At 34.8% G+C, this 21,374-nt stretch overlaps 1 protein-coding gene across 3 annotated transcripts in view; it reads left to right on the forward strand.

The window, feature by feature from the left end:
* The window catches only part of LRP1B (LDL receptor related protein 1B), a 1,910,203-nt gene that overhangs the window by 1,747,249 nt on the left and 141,580 nt on the right, over nucleotides 1-21,374 (forward strand). For all 3 annotated transcript variants that reach the window (XM_034954060.3, XM_034954061.3, XM_003822825.6), the window contains exons 67-69: nucleotides 7,938-8,054; nucleotides 15,642-15,748; nucleotides 20,772-20,901. In XM_034954060.3, coding sequence (XP_034809951.2) covers nucleotides 7,938-8,054; nucleotides 15,642-15,748; nucleotides 20,772-20,901 — 354 coding nt within the window. The remainder of the gene's footprint in view (nucleotides 1-7,937; nucleotides 8,055-15,641; nucleotides 15,749-20,771; nucleotides 20,902-21,374) is intronic.

Genomic DNA, 21,374 nt, shown 5'->3' on the forward strand with positions numbered 1-21,374 from the left:
CCAACATTACTACCTGTTACCCAACTATTTGTAATTATCATGTTTCCTGAAATAGAAGATAGAAAATGGTAACTACAAAAGAACAGTAGCAAGAAGGACAAAACTTTGTATTTCCAATATCTCTTAATCCCCAAATTAAAGTCCTCTTCCTAATTTTACTCTAAAATGGTTTTATGCATTATATTTTCAAACTAATAGCAAACTTAAAAGGAACAAAACAATTTTTCTGGTCAGCTGAATAAAACACATGGCTGACTTACAAGTGGTATTTCATTTTCTAAACAACTAAAACATCAATAGTGAAACAGTATATAATTTCAATTTGTTTACGTAGCTACTGGTTCATTATTTTGTGACATATTTAATAAACAAAAAATTACATATATACACAACAGGCTTTATTTCACATATTCATTGAAGAACTGACAGTGTTTCCCCAATAATGTAATGTATTTATCTTGACCTCTGCCACAAAGCTAAAAAAAAAAAAAAAAAAAAAGTAGAATGGGAAACTTAGACTCCATCTCTACAAAAAATAAAATAAATTAGCCAGGCTTGGTGGTGTGTGCGTAGTCCAGGCTACTTGGGAAGCTGAGGTGGGAGGATCACTTGAGTCCAGGAGGTCGAGGTTGCAGTGAGCTATGATTGCACCACTGCATTCCAGCCTGGGTGACAGAGCAAAATACTGTCTCTGAAAAAAAAAAAAAAAAGTTATATATGAAAGGCCTACATACAACATTTTAATTGTTAGATATTAGTGGAAAAACTTTGTGGTGTATGTTTATTTAGAATGTTTTCAGGAGGAAATAAAAAGTGGTACAGAAAACACGAAAGCATGAAAACATCCTTAAATTCACAGATTCAAACCTTTGGCGCTCTTGAAGAAGATGCATCTTTAGACAATTTGTATCCTATATTCTGAATCACATGTATTATAGTTAGGCTATATAGGAAAGCACTGGTCTCTACTAAAAGTACAAAACTTAGCCGGGTGTGGTAGCATATGCCTGTAGTCCCAGCTACTTGGGAGGCTGAGGCAAGAGAATTGCTTGAATTCAGGAGGTAGAGGTTGCAGTGGGCTGAGATCATGTCACTGCACTCCAGCCTGGGTGACAGAGCAAGATCCCGTCTCCAGAAAAAAAAACAAAAGGTTGCATTCTTTTGAATCCTTGCACTGATCACACAATTTAGTCTAGGTCATTGAATCTGCATTTTTACATAAACAATAGGGCAGAGAAAGCAATCAGATATGCATTTGTCTCAGGTGAACAGAGGGATGATCTTCTGTCCCCTGCACCTGTGAAGATAAACGCAGCGTTTAGATTGCCAGGTTGAAATGCAACAGAACTGTTTTAGGGTAAATATCTTGAGGTTCACAAGGAATTTCCTTGTGAGCAAATTGTGAGGGAGGTATGCAGTGTAAAAAAAAAAATTGTAGCTGTGTTATTTAAGAATGAAATGAAAGAGGAAGACAGGTTTGCCTGATGTAATTCTCAGCTTGACTTTTCCCTTGTCTTAGTGATTTTAGGGTCCTGAGATTTATTTTCCTTTCACATGTGTAAATATCCCTCTTTTATTACCATTTAAGAGACTGAATCTCAGAGCAGTTCAATCATTTGCCCAATGCTACATGCTGAAACAAGGAAGTAGCAACTTGAATCCAGACAGTCTCACTCCAGCCATGGTGTGTTTCCCATTACTTTGGGATACATGCAAAATCTTGAGAATACTTTAAAACTTGCATGATTGATGAGCATAAATAATAGAATAATTCTGTTTCATTTTAATTATGAAATAGAATAAAAACATGGTAGCCTCAAATGTCAAATAAATCTCTAGGAAAAAAATATATGTACTTTGTATGTACTTTTTTTTGCTATTACTTATAGTTAATTAGTATAAAGCATTTAAATTCTGGAGCTTAAATTCTGAGGCTCTAAGGAAGTTTGTTTTTGTTTTTGTTTTGTTTTGTTTTACAGGCAATTCTCTGTAATTCATACCACCTTCCCATTCTGATAATACCTAAGTATTCAGGGACTAAATGAACAATATTTTATCATGGTGTAATTGGGTTTTTTAAAACTCCTTGCAATTCTAATAGCAAGGTAATTTTAATTAAAACAAAATGAAGTACACAGATCTTATTCAGTTTGCTGAGTTTCTTCTACAGTATACAACGTGTAACAGACACCCAAAACAAGATACAGAAACTTTTCTTCTACCCAGATACTTCCCTGATGCTCCTTTCAATCAATTCTCCCAACACTCCTCTTCACATCCACTAATTCTTATATCACCATGGATTGGTTCTGTTTGTGTTTGGATTTTATATCCATAGATATGGTAGCCATTATTTTGCTTGTGACTTTTTCATTTGCATAATGCTGTCAAATATTGTTTAACGCTGTCAAAAATATTTTTGACTTATTGTATGTTAAGAATTTAGTTTTTTTATTCTTGGGTAATATTCAATGTTATGAATATATTCCAATTTGAATGATTTTAGTAGTTAATAGTTATGATAAATTTGTTTACCATAATCAGAAAGGTTATAGCAATAACATGTCTCATACAAATTAGTTTTATAAATATTTACTTTTATTTTTATTGGGTGAATACCTACAAGAAAAATTGCTGAGTCACATGGTAGATATATTTACCTTTATGAAAACCAGCAAGAGAGTCTAGGTCTTCCATATTCTCATAAAAATTAGATATGCCCTTTTTGATTTGAGTAATTCCAGTAGATATGTAGTGTTATCTCATTGTAGTTTTCATTTGCATTAGCTTGATGACTAATGATTTCGAGAACCTTTATTTGCTACTCAAATGTGTGTGTGTGTGTGTGTGTGTGTGTGTGTGTGTGAAGTTTCTATTCAAGTGTTTTGCCAACAAATGAGTAGGCTGTGTAAGAATTTTTATATATTCTGGATAATTCCTTTCTAAGATATGTATGTGATAAATCTCTTTAATGATATGTCCCTCATCTATTCAGTTGGTTAATGGTGTCTTTTAAAGACCAAAACATTTTAATTGTGTTGAAGTCTAATTTATCATTTGTTTATTTTACTGTGAATGCTTTTTTTCAATGCCTGTCCAAGTAACCCTTGTCTTTTCCAACATTATAAGAGTATTTTCCTATATTCTAGAAATTTTACATTATGTTTATACTTTCAGATTGCTTTTTTATGTATGTCATGGGATGGAGATTTATGTTTTTTATAGAGATGACCACTTGTTTTAGCAATATTTGTTTTAAAAGACTTGCCTTTCTTCATCAAATTGACTAGAGGCCTTTACTGAAGCTCAGTTGACCATATGTACATTATTATTTTTTCATTCATCTTGTCCAGTAGCACATTCTGTTGATTACTGTAGCTTTATAGTAAGTCTTACAACCAAGTACTGTAAATTCTCCAGCTCAATTTTTCTTTTTCAAGAAATGTTTGATTATTCTACAACCTTTGCATTTCCATTTTTTTTTTCTGTTTGTTTGTTTTTTACATAGAGTCTCACTCTTGTCACCTAGGCTGGAGTGCGACAGCACGGCACAGCTCACTGCAACCTCTGCCTCCCGGGCTCAAGTGATTCTCCTGCCTCAGCTTCCCAAGTAGCTGGGACTGCAGGCAGATGCCACCACACCCGGCTAATTTTCATATTTTTTAGTAGAGACGGGGTTTCAATCAGTTGGGCAGGCTGGTCTTGAACTCCTTACCTCATGATCTGCCAGCCTCAACCTCCTAAAATGCTGGGATTACTGGTGTGAGCCACCACCACGCCCAGCCTTTTCCATGTAATTTTACAACAATCTTATCTGTTTCTTCAAGAAAATCTTGCTGTAATTTGACAGTGATTAAACCAATTATATGAATATATATATATAAAACTATATATATATAAAACTATATATATATAAAACTTTGGAAAAAATGAACATTTTAAACAACATTTTCAGTTTTCTAATCCATAAACATGATATGTATCTGCATTTCTTAGGCATTATTCAATTTTTCTCAGCAATGTTTTATAGTCTTCAGTATAAAAATCATATATAAATTTTGCTAGATTTATTCATAGGCATTTTTTTCATTGATACCATTGTTAGTTTGTTTCATTTTTGTTTATTGCTAACATATAAAAATACAATTAAATTTATATATTGATCTATATTTTATTACCTTCTTAAATTTACTTATTACTTGCAGTAGTTAGTAGATTCCTTTGGGTCTAAAGAGAAACTTAAATTCCATTCCCACTGTTGTTTTTTATTTCACTTCTCCACGTCTTGCTCCCAGAGGCATGCCTAGTGCTAGATTTTTGAATCCCTTTTCAGAAATATCCCATCCATATACAAACACCAATAATATTACATTATATACTACATATAATTTTCCCATTTAAAGGTCTCTCATCTTACCTTTCTGGGAGGATCAAATTTATTACCAGTACCACATATATTATGTGATAATATGCTTAAAATGAAAGCAAGTTTCTAAATACTATATTTGTTTTCTCCATACTTATAATACTTGAAAAAGGGATTAATGAGATATTTGAATGCTATTTAACAGTATAAATTAATGTAAAACATTACATATTGTGAGCATTTTATATTAGTTACTCTGGAGGTAATATAACATGGAAATATATATGTTCTGTTTTATATCAGTTTTTTGAGCCAGTGATTTTTAATTTTGGTTTCTCATTGGAATCATAGACTAGCTTCAGTGAATACTGATGGTTGGATCCCACCCCAGAGAGTCTGATTTTATTGATTTGATATGGGATATGGTTTGGGCAAAGAGATATTTTAAAGTTCCCCAAGTGATTTTAATGTGTAACCAATTTCAGAACTGATGCTTTAGGCCTTACTCATACAGTTCCCCCTCTAAAATGTGTCTCTTTGTGTGCGTGTGTGCACCTCAAGGGAGGTTTGAAGTGCAGAACAATGCTATGTAGTTTGTAATTGTTACAAGTAATTTCATGGATCAAAAAAGTTAAATAACTTGGAAACATAAAATTTGTATAACCTTACATAAGGCAACTAATGTTTCCTGCATTACTCTTTCTTCATGCCCCAAAAGGAAATTTTAGCAATGAACTCTAACTTGTTTTTGTTAAGAAATAGGTGCAGGTATTTTTAAACACAAACTATGATACAAATGTTTAAATATAGAAAAAATACAAAATGGATTTAGGAAAAGAAATAAAAAACCTATTAAATTGATTGTCATTACCAAATATTAACCTTTGGCAGTCAAGGAGAATTGTTGTGCTGAGAGTCAGTGCTATAAAACTGGATTACATGGGCTATTTTTCTGGTCCAGTCTGATCTTTCTTATTTTCTTATATCCTAACATTTTAAGACATTATTTAAAAATAGTACAAGCAGGCCAGGCATGGTGGCTCACGCCTGTAATCCCAACACGTTGGGAGGCCGAGACTGGCAGATCACCTGAGGTCAGGAGTTCACGACCAGCCTGGCCTACATGGCGAAACCCTGTCTCCACTAAAAATACAAAAATTAGCCGGGTATGGTGGCGCACGCCTGTAATCCCAGCTACTCGGGAGGCTGAGGCAGGAGAATCACTTGAACTCAGGAAGCGGAGGTTGCAGTGAGCCAAGATCATGCCACTGCACTCCAGCCTGCGGGATAGAGCAAGACTCCATCTCCAGGAAAAAAAAAAAAAGTACAAGCAACACATGCAAGGAGTAAATAAGACTAATGTTTACACTTGGAACAGTATTTTTAGAGTTTATTATAACTGGCAAATAAAATAGACATCCAAATTGTTCAGTACAAAACCTCATATTTTCAGTGGCCATTCAATCTAACATATTTCCTGATTGACTGAGGTGTGTAGAATGTAACATTAGAAATTCTGCAAAATTTAGGCCAAATTTTAAACCTAAAGTTAAATATAACACAGACAAAGTGGACATAATATAAAGCAGAAAACATTGCACCTGATATTCTGAATAATTATTAGCAGGCAGGAAGAAAAGGAGGAAGGGAAATTCAGGCAATACTTAAAAAAAAAAAAAAATAGAAAAATGCATTTGAAATCTATCATAAGAATTTCTCTGGCCGGGCGCGGTGGCTCACGCCTGTAATCCCAGCACTTTGGGAGGCCGAGGCGGGCGGATCACGAGGTCAGGAGATCGAGACCATCCTGGCTAACACGGTGAAACCCCGTCTCTACTAAAAATACAAAAAATTAGCCGGGCGTGGTAGCGGGCGCCTGTAGTCCCAGCTACTCGGGAGGCTGAGGCAGGAGAATGGCGTGAACCCGGGAGGCGGAGCTTGCAGTGAGCCGAGATCGCGCCACTGCAGTCCAGCCTGGGCGACAGAGCGAGACTCCGTCTCAAAAAAAAAAAAAAAAAAAAAAAAAGAATTTCTCTAATAAAATGTTGCTGAAGCTGGAGCTGGATATAAATTCCTACTTTTCCATTTAACATATTTGTAAGATTGGAGAAATTATTTAAATGTTTTGAGAGTTATTTTCCTCATATGTTTAAATAAATATAACAATACTTTAAAATATTATGAGGATTGGGTGTGATTCTGTGTATGAAAATGCTTAGCAAAGAGGCTGGATCCTCAATAGATGCTCAGTATTTAATTTTCATAAGTATACCTAAGTCACTTTTGCTTTCTTAATGTTATTTAAGTCTGAATTCTGTAAGTTGCATTTCGAAGTAAAGCACAAAACCACCACCAATAACTTACCCACTCCTTTAGCTAATTTGTTTTACTAGTCTGAGACTGGAAGAACTTCACTATCCATCTCTAGTACGGCTGATAAGGAGTTGATCTAAGTACATGAAAGGGAAATGTGTTCTAAATTGTGTATTGTATTAAGGCTTATAATTTTATCATTTTAGTGTTACTTAATTCATAATTTTGATACTTTAGAACCTTGCTATTCAGTGTGCTTCATAGACAAAAGGCAATATTATTGCCAGCCAGCTCATCAGAAACCCAGACCTACTGAATCCCAATTTCCATTATAGCAAAATTCCCAAATGACTTATATGTATGCACATTAAGGTTTAATGGAGCACTGTTTTAGCTATGCATAGTTCAATATTACTCTTTAAATACATATGATTTAAATTTTAAATAAATCCTTATTACATGCATTCTGATTCTGGCTGATATAGATGTAAGTTACATTTGTTGTAAAAAGCGCTAGATCAGGAGTAGAAGCACACTTCTTTTATATTGGCTGTGCCATTTAATAATAGTGAAAATTTATTAAGTTCCTAAATTTCCAAAAGTTTTTATTTCACCATCTGTAAAGTGAAAGGCTAGTTAATACTTTCCTGGTACTCAGTGCAATTGTTTAAAGGTTCATGTGAGATGGCACATAATTAATGTTCAAACTCTGTACACATGTGAAGCTTTATTATAACCTATGAGTTTATGAGTGGGCAGTGGACAGGATTTAGAAAGAACAACTAATCACAGATCAATTACGAATAAGAGCTCCTTAGGGAGAAAGACAAGATGACAACCACAGAATATGATTAATAACCATATATTTTGTTGCTTCATAGAAGAAATACAGGGTGGATAAGAGAGGAAGTGTCCTAAAGGAAAGGACAACCTCCCGAAGTGCTGGGATTACAGGCGTGAGCCACCATGCCCGGCCAATTTTGATTTTTTAAAAACTGATTTGTGTTGACTTTGCTTGGATGGTCCAATCGGTTTCTTACCGATTAGCTCGCGGTGAAAGCATGAACAGTAACAACATAAAACAAGACAAAAAATATATATTTTCCTCAGCACTTGCCTTCGATTTTTCCTAAGGATGCTTCTTAGTAACTGAATTAAGGAAACATTATATGCCATGGATTTGGCATGGCAGTGAGGACACTGTGAGGGATGTCTTCATGGAAATCTACAATGCAAACTCTGGTTCTTTCCATTACAGATAAAAAGACTTGTGGACCTCATGAATTCCAGTGTAAAAACAACAACTGTATTCCCGATCACTGGCGGTGTGATAGCCAAAATGACTGCAGCGATAATTCAGATGAAGAAAACTGTAGTAAGTAACTCTTGCCTAATAATGTTTTGAGCTTGACAGCCCATTCAATAAGCAGGATGGCAATTTTTAGTTCTGTTAAGGTATAAATTTGAACCTGTCTTATGGCTCACATTTTTATGCATATATTCACATTTGGACAAGAATATTCAGACTACCTGAATCTCAAATGGTAGAATTATTGAAATGCTTATCCTAAGAGTTATTTTGTTACAGTTCTCACAACTGGTATGAAAGTATCATGAGGTTTAATGCAACCCATTAGTATGCAATGAAGGAAACCCTTGATGCAAGTTCACACAATGAGCTGAATGATGTGGAGTCACTACAAAACATCTCATTCTTTAACAAATGGTATTCATTTCATTTCAGTCTCAAATCCTTTTACACTATAAATTCGCCCATGAGCATATTTCAGTGAAATATCACTTATTCTCTCTACAGTAGTCAACACCTTATATATTCAGGATGCATTTCTCTGAAAATAGAATAACACTATTGTTATCATCTGTCTTCTCCATTTTATATAATAAATTTAAAAATAATAATTCTCCCAAAATTTTACTTTCTGAAGAGTATGGCAGTTATATAAAATTGTGACAGTATCTCCTGATTGTAGCATTTATTTCAGAATATATATATGTATTCTTTGAGAGAAGGTCTCACCCTGTTGCTCAGGCTGGAGAGCAGTGGCATGATCATGACTCACTGCCGCCTTGATCTCCCAGGATCAGGTGATCCTCCCACCTCAACCTTCCAGCTGGGACTACGGAAGCATGCCACCACACCTGGCTAGTTTTCTTTATTATTTGTAGAGATGGGATCTTGCCATGTTGTGCAGGCTGATCTCTAACTCTTGGGCCCATGCAATAAACCCTGGCCTCCCAAAGTGTGGGGATGACAGGCGTGAGCTGCCACACTCGGCCTGAATGTATTTCTTATTGGCACTTTTATACACTGTCATTTAAACAAAGAAATCTATACAAGCATGTTTAAAATAAGATAATAATCAAATTCCATTTATTAAATATTTATATCTGGTACTTCCAAGAAGACTTGATGCAGATTAGTAACGATAATGTCTATTCTTGCAGACATCTCACTGGACTAAGAGCATTCATTTCCCCAGAGGCAGAAGACTAAATCTACATAGGAATATGTTATATTAAAGCATATAATTAGTAGAGTGATAGCCTGAATAAACCACTTGGATATTTGCCTTGCAAAATACCAACTAATGTTTTGGATAACTTTCAAAACTTAATCAGACCTTTCTTTGGGAATGAAGTATATTAAGCATGAAATCTCTGGATTATTGTGATTACAGAATACCCTGAATATAGAAACTTTTATAACTCCCTCTTTACATACATATCTTCTAACAGGTCACAGTCTTTAGAAAGATAAAGAGCATTGCAGAGAGTCAATAGAGTTTTAGATTTCTTTAATCACCAGTTTTTAAAAACTATATATGGAAGTTCTCTGATCCACTTAATGATTAAAATAAAATTCTGACGGGGTGGAGCTGGTAGGGATAGAAGCATAAATACAAAAAATCCCACAATTATGCATATACTTTCTGCTTATTTATGAAACAGAACTTATCTACTTAGCTTTTTTTTTTTGATATATTTGGTGTTAATCATCTATGAGGTAACTGAGAGCAAATGCCTTATAATGGAAGGATGTTGAAAGCAGAAGAAGGTGGATGAGAGGCCAACTCTGTAGACATGTCTTGGAGAATTTTTTTCATGGTGTGGTTGAATCTATGTGAGAAGCTAGCCTACTGCTATAGTAAGAAAAGCAGGAGAAGAAGGAAGGGCTCACCTGCTTCTGAGTCTGCTGCGGTTTTCTAAGCAGCTGAGTATCATTGTACTGACATCTAAAAGTCAGCCTTTGGCACAAGAAAGCAACGAGAAAGAACATTGACTCTCACTTGTCACTGTGGAAACTCAGTGATAAATCACTGTAGCCACAGTGCCCTTAAGAAAAAGCAGGGGAAGTGGTTGCAATATCAAGCATTCCAGTATAAAATACCCAATTATGTGTGGTTCTCTTTTAGTTTCTGTTCACTCTGAGCTTGTCGACTAAGACATGTAATATTGATGAAGTTGCAGAGGAGAGATGACAGTGAACAAGAATGAAGTATTTTACAGTTGTAATATGGGATATATGGCATATATGGGACAAGTATAAGAGTACGTTTACATTTTACACATGTAAGAGGAATGTCAGAGTATGTTAGGGCAAATATCAAAGTATATTAACATGTTTTGAACATGTAAGAGGATGGATCCAGGGATCTAGATAATTGAATAGGGCTTGAAGATACTATTTTGAATAGGCCAGAAAAATGGGAAGGTTTCAACATTGACAATGCCAGTCGTTCTACACAGGCAGAAATTTAGTCAATAAAGAATGAGAAAAGAATTCAATTATATCTTTGGGGAGCACCAAAATATTAGTCATATAGAAACAAGCCTTAGAAAAAAAAATACTATTGCTGTACTAAAATCTATCAAGATATTTGCAATTGTTATCTATGAAAATAATTGTAAACACACACACACACACACAGATGCACATCACTGTCCTAATACATTAGGGCTGTGGTATATGTTGTCCTATTTTCTAAATATTATTGATCAATGTTATGAACTTTGATTTACATTTGGCAGTTATTGTAGCTATTATTAAGTAGTGAAACATATCACAGACATATAAATCAACCTGTATCACCATGTGTTGCTTAACAGTGGGGATACATTTTGAGAAATTTGTCACTAGGCAATTTTGTCATTGTGTGAACGACATCAAGTGTACTTACACAAACATAGATGGTACAGACTACTAGACACCTAAACTATATGGTTCAGCTAATTGCTTGTAGGCTAAAAACCTATACAGCATGTTACTGTACTGAATACTATAGGGAATTGTAACACCATGGTATGTATTTCCCTATCAACATTTAAAAAGTACAGTAAAAATATTATAATTTATGGCACCACCACTGTATGTTGTTGGAAATGTTATTATGTAACACATAACTGTAGTTGAAAAATAACAGCAACGTAATTTAAAGTCACTTTTGGACTTCTTTGTTTATGAATCTGATTTCATGCATTTACTTTTTAAATTGTGTTGGAGATAGTCCAGTGATAGATATGGGAAGAGTTCAAATAGTAGTGGGGCAATTAACTGCCAACTACGTTTTAAATTTAATATGCTTTCTATATTTTTATATATACATAGGATAATTAGTTCATTGTCATTTTATCATCCTCTGTTTATCATTTCCCTCATTAAGTGTTCAGCAGAGACACTTTGCTTCAACAATTATTTCTGCTCTTCAAAACAAGAAAATCTCATTGTCATTGGAGTTATTTTGTAATCCGGATCAGAGGTTTGGAAATAATTGAGAAATCTCAACATATCTATAATATCTTTATCAACAAAAAATAAAATATGTCATATATGCCATCTAAGTTACTGATTTATGAAATAAATTACTTTATAGCCTTACATTATTAAGAAGTAACTAAAAATCCAATGGATTTTAAAATAACAAGTAATTAAAAATTAAGGTTTACATAGAGACAAGCTGCTTCTGCCTTATTTGAATTTCTAGTACTTTCACACTGAATTTCTATCAGAAGATTATTTGTATAGAGTATAAGTTATACTAATTGTATTCTAAAAATTCTTGTCAAATGCTAACATCGACATTCATATAACTTTTGAACTTATCACTAAGAGTTTTTAAGATAGTAGAGAAACTGAAGTCCAAAAGTCTTTCTGCTCTGCCATTAACTCTATGGTTTTGAAAGCCACTTTTATTTCCTGAACATAATTTTCTACAGTTTTGTGTAAGCTGAATTCCAAAGCTCTTTTCAGTTCTGTGGTTGTATGTTTTTACCTCCATCAGTATTGAAAGAAATGATCAGTCTACATGATGCCCCTGTATTTTGTTCTTTTCTCCTCTTTTTTTTTTTTTTTTTTTTGAAAGGGAGCCTCACTTCGTTGCCCAGGCTGGAATGTAGTGGCGCAATCTTGACTCACTGCAACCTCCGTCTCCTGGGTGCAAGTGATTCTCCTGCCTCAGCCCCCCAAGTAGCTGGGATTACAGGTGCGCACGACAGTGCCCAGCTAATTTTTGTATTTTTCGTGCAGGGGGTTTTCACCATGTTGGCCTGACTGATCTCGAACTCCTGACCTCAGGTTATCTGCCCACCTCAACCTCCCAAAATGTTGGGATTACAGGCATGAGCCACCACACTCAGCCCTTTATATTTTATTCTTATTGAAGAATCCCAATTAGCCTTCTGAAACATGCAAAACATACCCTGCAAAAGCTTCTTGGTTGCCAATCTGGCTTGTCTAGATGAGGTTTATGGAAAACCTGGTTAATTGTTCCCATGTAGAGTTCCCCATCTACTCTTGGTCCAGGGATATAGGCAATATCAGAGAAAATTAGCATGAATATAGCATTTTGGAAATACGGGGGAAAATGTCACATTCAATTTTTTTTTTTCAGATGGGTTAGCTTTTACTACAGTCATGTTGTTTTTGTTATTGTTCTCTTTCACAAGAAAAATAGTATCATGAAAAAGTCTGAAAATTGGTCTTTTATTTTATCCAAATAAGATCAAAGGTAAGATAAGCAATAAGGAAAATTTCCTCAGGGCTTTCCGTGATAACTAAATTACATTTTCCTGAAGAGAGAGTTTCTTTTTGAGCTATCTAGTGGCAAAAGATTCTGAGGTATATGAATGATGGTTAGAAATAGACTTGGTACCCTATTCCTTGATGGTATTTGTACATGCATAAATAATTCATGATTATTATTCAGAAGTAGATTTGCTGGCATTTTTAAAAACGTGATAGAAACACGCAGAATTTCCACTTTCCCTGGAAAAGCTTTTCCCACCAAATCTCTCAGCCTCTCTACTGCCATTTTGAAGCAGAATAATTAATAATGTTAGGACAAAGTCTCTAGAAAACGAGCATTCTGTGGAACTCTTGGGCAAATGCTTTCAACTACTGGCTTGATAACTTTTTTTAACCTACATCAACAACTTTCAACCCTTTGTATAGCAAAGTGTGTCAAGGCCTGTGAAGCCTTTGCTGTGTAGCACATGATGAGCACACTTACTTTTAAATAGGATAAAGGCAAATTAGAACATCAGAGGAAGAATTAGTCCCATTCTACAACTCCCAATTCTATGAAATTAGATGTTTCTTCTGCTGTTTTTAAACATGTAAGCACGACACGTTTTAAATTTACTCTTTCTTTATTCTTTTCATGAAAAAATTTTGGGCTGTTATTTTCCATTGTTAAATAAATTGAACATATTTCACTATAATTGCTTTCCTCTAAGAATAAAACTGCATGTGTCTGCAACCAGGAGGGCGAAATGGCTTCAGTATGGAATGGTGATAACAGCAAATGAGTTTCTTCTTGTTATTATTAATAAAATAGATATTGCTAGCCATGTACCTTAGATAAGTAACTTGGCTTCCCAGGGCTTTAATGTTAATCTCTGTAATATGTGGACACTTATTTTTTCCTCAATTGTATGGGAAGCAATGATACAGCCTACTAGGAAAAAGTACAGGCCCTGGTATCCGGTTGTCTTGATTCAAGTTCAATTAATAGCTCTTCTGTACGCTCGGTGATTTGAAGTACGTTACTTATCTCTGTGCCTCAATTTACGCGTCTAAAACAGGGTGCAAGTATAGCACGTTCCTTAGAGAGTTGTTACAAAAATTCACTGGTGAGTTAATTCAAGTACTTTGCATTAACTTTACCTAGCACCTGACAACAAATAAGCAATCGGTAGATGGTAATTATTATTAGTTATAATAAATATTAGTATTAATTGTTATTTTTAAGATTAAAACATAATCTATGTGAATACCTTATATAAACAAAAAGGGAAATTTCTATTGTCACATTTACCAAACAAAGGCGTGTAGGAACATGAGAAGATTATCCACTTAAGGGCATTTTCCCATTCTATCAAATGGCACCTTGTCTTATACCGTGAAGGTCTTGTTTTAAACTAAACTAAGTAGCAGAGTAGAACGAAATGCTTGCTGACACACATTACTTTTTCTATAGTTCTTCACATCCAATGTTCTGAAGGGTTTCTTTTCTTTTTTTCTTTTTTTTTTTTTTCGAAGCACAGTCTTGCTTTGTCGCCCAGGCTGGAATGCAGTGGCATGATCTCAGCTCACTGCAGCCTCTGTCTCCCAGATTCAAGTAATTATCCCACCTCAGCCTCCCAAGTAGCTGGGATTACAGGCGCCTGCCACCAAGGCAGGCTAATTTTTGTATTTTTAGTAGAGACAGGTTTTTGCCATGTTGACCAGGCTGGCCTTGAACTCCTGACCTCAACTGATCTGCCCGCCTCGGCCTCCCAAGTGCTGAGATTACAGGCGTGAGCCACCGTGCCTTGCCCTGAAAGGGTTTCTTTATATAGAAATGTAGGAGCCCTCATGATACCAAACCATCAAGATGTTACTCTATATGTAGAAACCAAGGGATTGTGTAGAGCAAAATCCAAATGCAGACTGATTTACTCACAATCTTTGTACAGAAAATCAGGCATCATATGGATATTCCTTAATGTCTGTTAGTTATTGCTTCTTGACCCAGTAAGAATATTATTATGTGTGATACAGCTGCAAATACAAGGAATGAACAGAGAAAACACGAAGAGGTCTTTCATCATGTAAGATATCAGTCCTGTTTAGAGAACAAAAACAAAACAAGAGATGATATCCAGCAGTCATATTGATTACTTGCATGAACGAATTTCTGAAATCCTACTTCATTTTCCAGATGAAACATATTCCAATAGGAATTAAGCCAAGTAGTAAGTCATTACTATGTGGCTTGTGCCCTATGTGGAATATGGGACAGCATAATTAAATCAATAACTGCTAAATTATCTAAATTGACAGGCAAGTGATATAGGGCACAATAAACAATGGCATAAACAAATGTGCAGTTTTTAAAGATGAATCTTACAAACTAGCTTTGTGTAATATTATCCCTATATACTGTTCTTGTTCCAGGAACTCCAGATTTTCTGGGGACAAAATTGAATAATTAGAATGTTTTTAGAATACATAATATAAAGTCAAATACAAAGGCTAGACTCACTGCCCAGTTAATAATAAACAGTCCAATGGGTACAGAGAGTCACAAAATGTCATACTTACTTAAAGTAAATACATAAAATGACATAGAACTCCAGCAACTAAAAAAGATCATTGTTACAGTATGACAATAGGTACATTTTCAGGCTTATTTTTATTAAACAGTAGACCATTTATCTTTTGTCCTATGTTCCAACTTGTTTTTGTAATGCCATTTTGTACTTATGACTTTAAAAATAAATTGGAAAAATTATTATATTATGTACCATAGATGCTTCATGAGATTTTTCCTAAACAATATATTGGTTCTGTCTGACTAACCTCTTTTTTTTTCTTTAATGCTACCTCATGTCATATGTCATATAAATTTTACAATGCACTTACATATAATAGAATAACCCTGTGCTGTTTTTTTATCCCCAGAGCCACAGACATGTACATTGAAAGATTTCCTCTGTGCCAATGGGGACTGTGTTTCTTCAAGGTTTTGGTGTGATGGAGATTTTGACTGTGCAGATGGCTCTGATGAGGTAGGCATCTTTGCAAAATCAAAAAGCAGCGCTTTAGAACCACATTTGTAATTATTATTATTCAGTCCAATAAGTGCGGCAAGGACAGCTCAGAAATACTTTGCTCCTGACACATTGAGATAAGTATTATATCCATGTGCTGTGCTCCACATCCCCAGCACAGGGAATAGCTCTTGTGCTGCTGTTGACAGTTAATTTTATAGTCTGTTTTACCTCAACTGGTGAATAGCTGGGTTGTAGGAATAGGATGTTTGGAAACCCTATTCCCTATAGCTGATGCCCCTGCCATCTGTGAATTAGTTCATAAATTTGCTGCAGTATTTATAGTCAGGACTAATATTTTTATGCATTTTAAACAGTTTCTTCTCCCCAGTCTCTTTCTTCAATAGATATAGTCTTACAGACATCGATGTGGGTCATCAATTTTTATGAAACCACAGGTTGAGCTTTGCTTCGGTGATGAATCACAATCCATTTATAATAAGGCCTATGTACACACAGCTTTAAGTGAAAAAGTTTACAAATCCTCTGGATAATTCTGTAAACTTAGTTTGTGCTAACATTTATAATACTTCATACAATTTGTTATTTATGCATTTATGTCCTTATGTTTCAGATATTAATTACTCCATGATGCTTTAAAAATAACACATGATTATATATATTTTTCTCAATCAAATCTAAAAGGACCCCAAGCTCTCATAGCCCAGTATCAGTGATTTCACATGGATAATATCAGAAACACAAGGTTTGCGCAATCAAGTCGAGTCAGAAGTGAATGAAAAAAGAGCTGTAGCCAGGCATGGTGGCTTACGCCTGTAATCCCAGCACTTTGGGAGGCCGAGGCGGGTGGATCACGAGGTCAGGAGGACAAGCCCATCCTGGCCAACATGGTGAAACCCTGTCTCTTCTAAAATACAAAAAAATTAGCCAGGCATGATGGTGCACGCCTATAGTCCCAGCTACTCGGGAGGCTGAGGGAGGGGAATCGCTTGAACCTGGGAGCCAGAAATTGCAGTGAGCTGAGATCGTGCCACTGCACTCCAGCATGGCGACAGAGCGAGACTCCACCTCAACAACAACAAAAAGATCCTGTTCCTCAGTGTATACCATGGCTCCTGTATTGCAATGATTCCCTAAAGCTCTACTGCTCTGGTTGAGAAGCATATGTACTCACCTCTCATGAATGCCCGCCCGCTGACCATAGACTTGGCCAGAGGATTTTCGCTGCAGCTCTGGAGGTTTCTGTGTTTGTTCCCAATTCCCTAGTCATCCACTGATTTCATGCCTCTGTGGGAGATACTACAGGTCTCTGGTGTTTACAGAATTCATGCAAACTAGGTCTCTTCCAGCCCTGAGGCATTCCCTGTAGGACTGGACAAGTCTCCCTTCTCTCACCATTTTGAAAAAGTCACAATAACCACATTCAACAGCCTGGATTTTGAAAACAAACACATGGAATTTCTCGCCTGAGGGCTAGCAAAACCTAAGTCTCAAGGATGCAAAGGTCGCTCAAGAGAAAAAGTTGAAAAATACACTGCTTCTAGTCATGGAGCTCTTCACAAAATAAAAGTCAAAACATTTTTTTTAAAACGCAAAGGAGAGTTACATTTTTTACACTCATTTACCAGCCACTTATTTACCTAGCATTCATACATTTGAAAATTACATTAAACTTTTTTAAGGCAGAAAAACACATTTTAATTAAACTCATCCATGAAAATATCTTGGCTTTGGTTTTGTTTATTTAATATGTTGAACTAATCTGGGTAATACATAAAACATCAAGAGGTGGGGATGTATTGCTTAAGGCTTATATATTTATCTTGAATCATATTCACAAGATATGCAAAGTGCATATGCAAAATCAAATACTACTACTTCTTTAAAATCTTATTCATGTGAAAGTAGATATCCTTATTACCATGTCTCTCATCCCATAAGTTGGTGGACATAGTGATTTGATGGCTAAATATATCTCCATATATCCAGACATTTTCATGATAAGGCTCAGAAGAAATGAAATTAATTGTAGTAAAGTCATTTTTCTCTACATTTATAGATGTTTAGTGCAGTCTATATGTAATGAAGTAGCTAACACTATTGGTAGATTATTTCTATTTTTTTTTTTACAGTCTAGACAAAAAAAAACTGAACAAGTGGCTAGAAAGCAGAATTACACACAGAATACTCTCACATTAAGAACAAAAATTGGGAGAATTGTGAAGATAAGTTTCTGTATGAATGGAACTGATAATATGATTAGCTTGTTAATAACAAAAGAACAAAGAAGAAGTTTAAAAACATGGTTCAATCTAATTGTATAGCAAGTATTTATCTCTGTGGCACACACAGAAAATGATTATTTAAAGTGATTTTAAATTATAATATTTTTCCTCTACATTTAGCGTAATACGTTGTAAGAACAAAAAAAACAAAGAAATCTTAAACTGCATCCATAGACATTGTTAATAATAATATTGGCTCTGCTAATTTGAAACATGTAGGGTGGTTCAAATGCTTATTTATGTCAATGTCATTAGAATCAAAATTTCAGAGAAAGGAGATATAAATGTAGAAACAAAAAGTTAAGTAAAAATCCTCTCTTATTAAATCCAAAAGTATCAGTATAAGATCTTGATTAATCTTTCTCTTTCTAAAAATATATGATTTCTACATCTGCCAGTGAAAAGTCCTAGAACCAATTATAAACCAATGGTAATGACTGTCCTGAAATTCACTAAGTGGTCTCTAAATACCATTTTCCAATTAAAGACAACACTCCTTTGAGATATGCCTAATTTTAAGTGTGAGAAAATAAATTGACAAGATGAGCTGCTAACGTCTGAGATTATTAAGAGAGTGTACAAAGTGCACAACAACAAACTTACTTAAAGCAACTTCCACTGACAAAAGGGACAATTTGTGCATTAGAAAGAAAAATGACTGTAAGGGATTAAAACACACACACACACACACACACACACACACACACAGTATAAAAATCAATGAGTTCACAACAATACTTTAAAAAGCAAAAACTCATTAATCACTTTGGAGGTTGCAAAGGTATCAACATTCTTAGGGTGCAATTAGTCAAATTCAGAATGTGAGCTATTCTACAGTATAACTGACCTGTTTTCTTCAAGTAGTAAATGGCATTTAAAAAAACTGCAGAATGAGAAATAGTTATACATTAAAGAAACTTTAATTCAAGGTATAGATCTCTTTTGAGTCCTTACTTTACCAAACAATATTTTATATAGCTAAATGACACAACAGTACCATTGGTCATTGAGCTGTTTTACTTAAATGAGCCCACTTGCAGAGATAATCATTCATTGCTCCTAAAAATGTTTACTGGATAGTTATTACAATCATGTGACAGTATTAGATACTTGGTTCACAGACAGGCATGATCTTTATCCCAGTAGAGCTGGGATAAATTTATATGAGATGTTAATTTACATTTGTTTTCTATATTTGCCAGTTTATTAATTTATTAATTCACTCAGCAGTTTGTACTGAATGTTTACTATGTCCCCGGCACTAATAGTATGGAGAATACAGTGGTGAATAAAACATATGACATCTCTTTCTTATGACATTCTCTAATGTCTTTCACATCATTTGCTATTATGTAGCTTACTCCAGATATCCCACATTTCCGATTATCCTTACACATAAAAAGCCTTTTCTTAAGTAGTTCCATTTCTACTTAAACTGTTATCACAAAGAGAAAATTTCAGGAATTTAGAAAGTGAACTCTCCTTCCTTACATGGGGATGAAACTGGGAAGAAGCAGCAAGTAGTAGTTCAGCATGCTTTACTTGCTAGGAGTTCCACAAACCATGAGATTGTTACACTTTTTGTGGAAGAAGCAGACAAGCACATTTTGGCAAAAATAGAAATTCCCTAACAACAGAAAACATCATCCCAGTGAGACACTTCATTGGAGTATTCCACTTCAACCAGAGTGTTCAGACCCAGGGAAGGTGATTTCTAGTGACTCCATTTCATTTATCTCCTATACAGATCCTCAAAGGTAAATTTGCTATCTTGTTTGACTTCCACATAAAATCTGTATATGGACTAGCAGAAATGAAAATTTTGACAGTTCATTTCACAGTTCTTTAGGGAACAATGTCAGAAAAGAGGAGAAGGAGAATTGCAACAACTAGACTGTAAAAGGATTGGTGCAAAGGAAAAGAGATGGAGAGAGGAGAAAGAAAGAACACCAGGGGAAGCTTTGCCCATGCAAAACAGATTTGTCTTAGGATTTTTGTTTGTTTCACATTCCATATCCTTAGCCTTCTTCTCCCTAAAGCCAATAAACTGGATGTAGTTGCTTAGAAATAATTTTTGAAAAAAATTGTTTAGAGACAGGATGTCACTATGTTGCCTAGACTCGAGTGCAGTGGTATTCATGTGTGCCTATCATCACGCACTACATCCTCAAAGTCCTGGACTCAAGCAGTCCTCCTGCCTCAGCCTCTTGAGTGGCTGGGGCTATTGCGCCAGGTAGAAATAATTCTTTAACTCTTTTATTATCTCATAATCTTCATTATTACCTAAAATTATTAAAATTCCATTACCCCATAACTATCTACTGAATAATGATACTCTCAGAGTAACTTAATTAGTATGATGAAGCCATAAAATTTTTTTTATCCATTTTTTGTTTTATTATGACTCACAGGGACAAATGAAAGTAGAAAATTGTTATAATTCTGTTGTATAGTCATGGGCTTAAAATATTAGCATCTGAGCCACTTTTATATAGCAGACATGGTTCCTACACTTCTGGGTTTCTATGCATAAGTTGTCTAGTCTTTCGGTTTGTAAACATTTTTCTAAAAACGCAATTTTAATTACATCTATGTTGTTTTTGACAGAGAAGTTGTGAAACAAATTGTTCCAAGATCAGTTCCAGGTTTTCTGTACATAAGTTTTCTTGTCTTTTGAGTGTGTAGAAGTGTTTCTAAACTTTTAATTTTGATTATATCTCTGTTGTTTTTCATAGAGAAATTGTGAAACAAGTTGTTCCAAAGATCAGTTCCAGTGTTCCAGTGGTCAGTGTATACCAGCAAAATGGAAATGTGATGGCCATGAAGACTGTAAATATGGGGAAGATGAGAAAAGCTGTGAGCCAGGTAAAAGGATTGAAGTAATATTTCATTTAGTTAACATTTTACCTTGATAGAATTTAAATTTAAGCAGCAATATGCAGAAAACAGTGGCAAATATGTCATATGTTTACCGTTTTTAAGAAAGGGTCTGCAAATCTGTGGATAAATTAATTAGTGTGTGCTTCATATGCTTTGAAAGTGTTTTGGAAAATAAGATCATTACTTATGAATGGAATCCAAGCATAATTTCCCAAAATTTGATTTTCTGGTTTCTATATCTTATTATACCATTTGGAACTGTTTCCCCAAGATAGGAAAGTAAAATCTGTTGAAATTAAAAGTACAGTAAAAGATAGGTTTTAGTTATGGAAATGGTGATTATGAAATAGAATGTAATCATTTCAATGTGATGCTAGCTAAGAAGAAGCATAATTGTGTTGTTTGTATTTACATCTTGGGCCAAAATTTGAGTAAAGTTAGAAAGCAAAGCCAGAAAA

This window comes from Pan paniscus, chromosome 13, assembly GCF_029289425.2.
Source record: "Pan paniscus chromosome 13, NHGRI_mPanPan1-v2.0_pri, whole genome shotgun sequence".
NCBI lineage: Eukaryota > Metazoa > Chordata > Mammalia > Primates > Hominidae > Pan > Pan paniscus.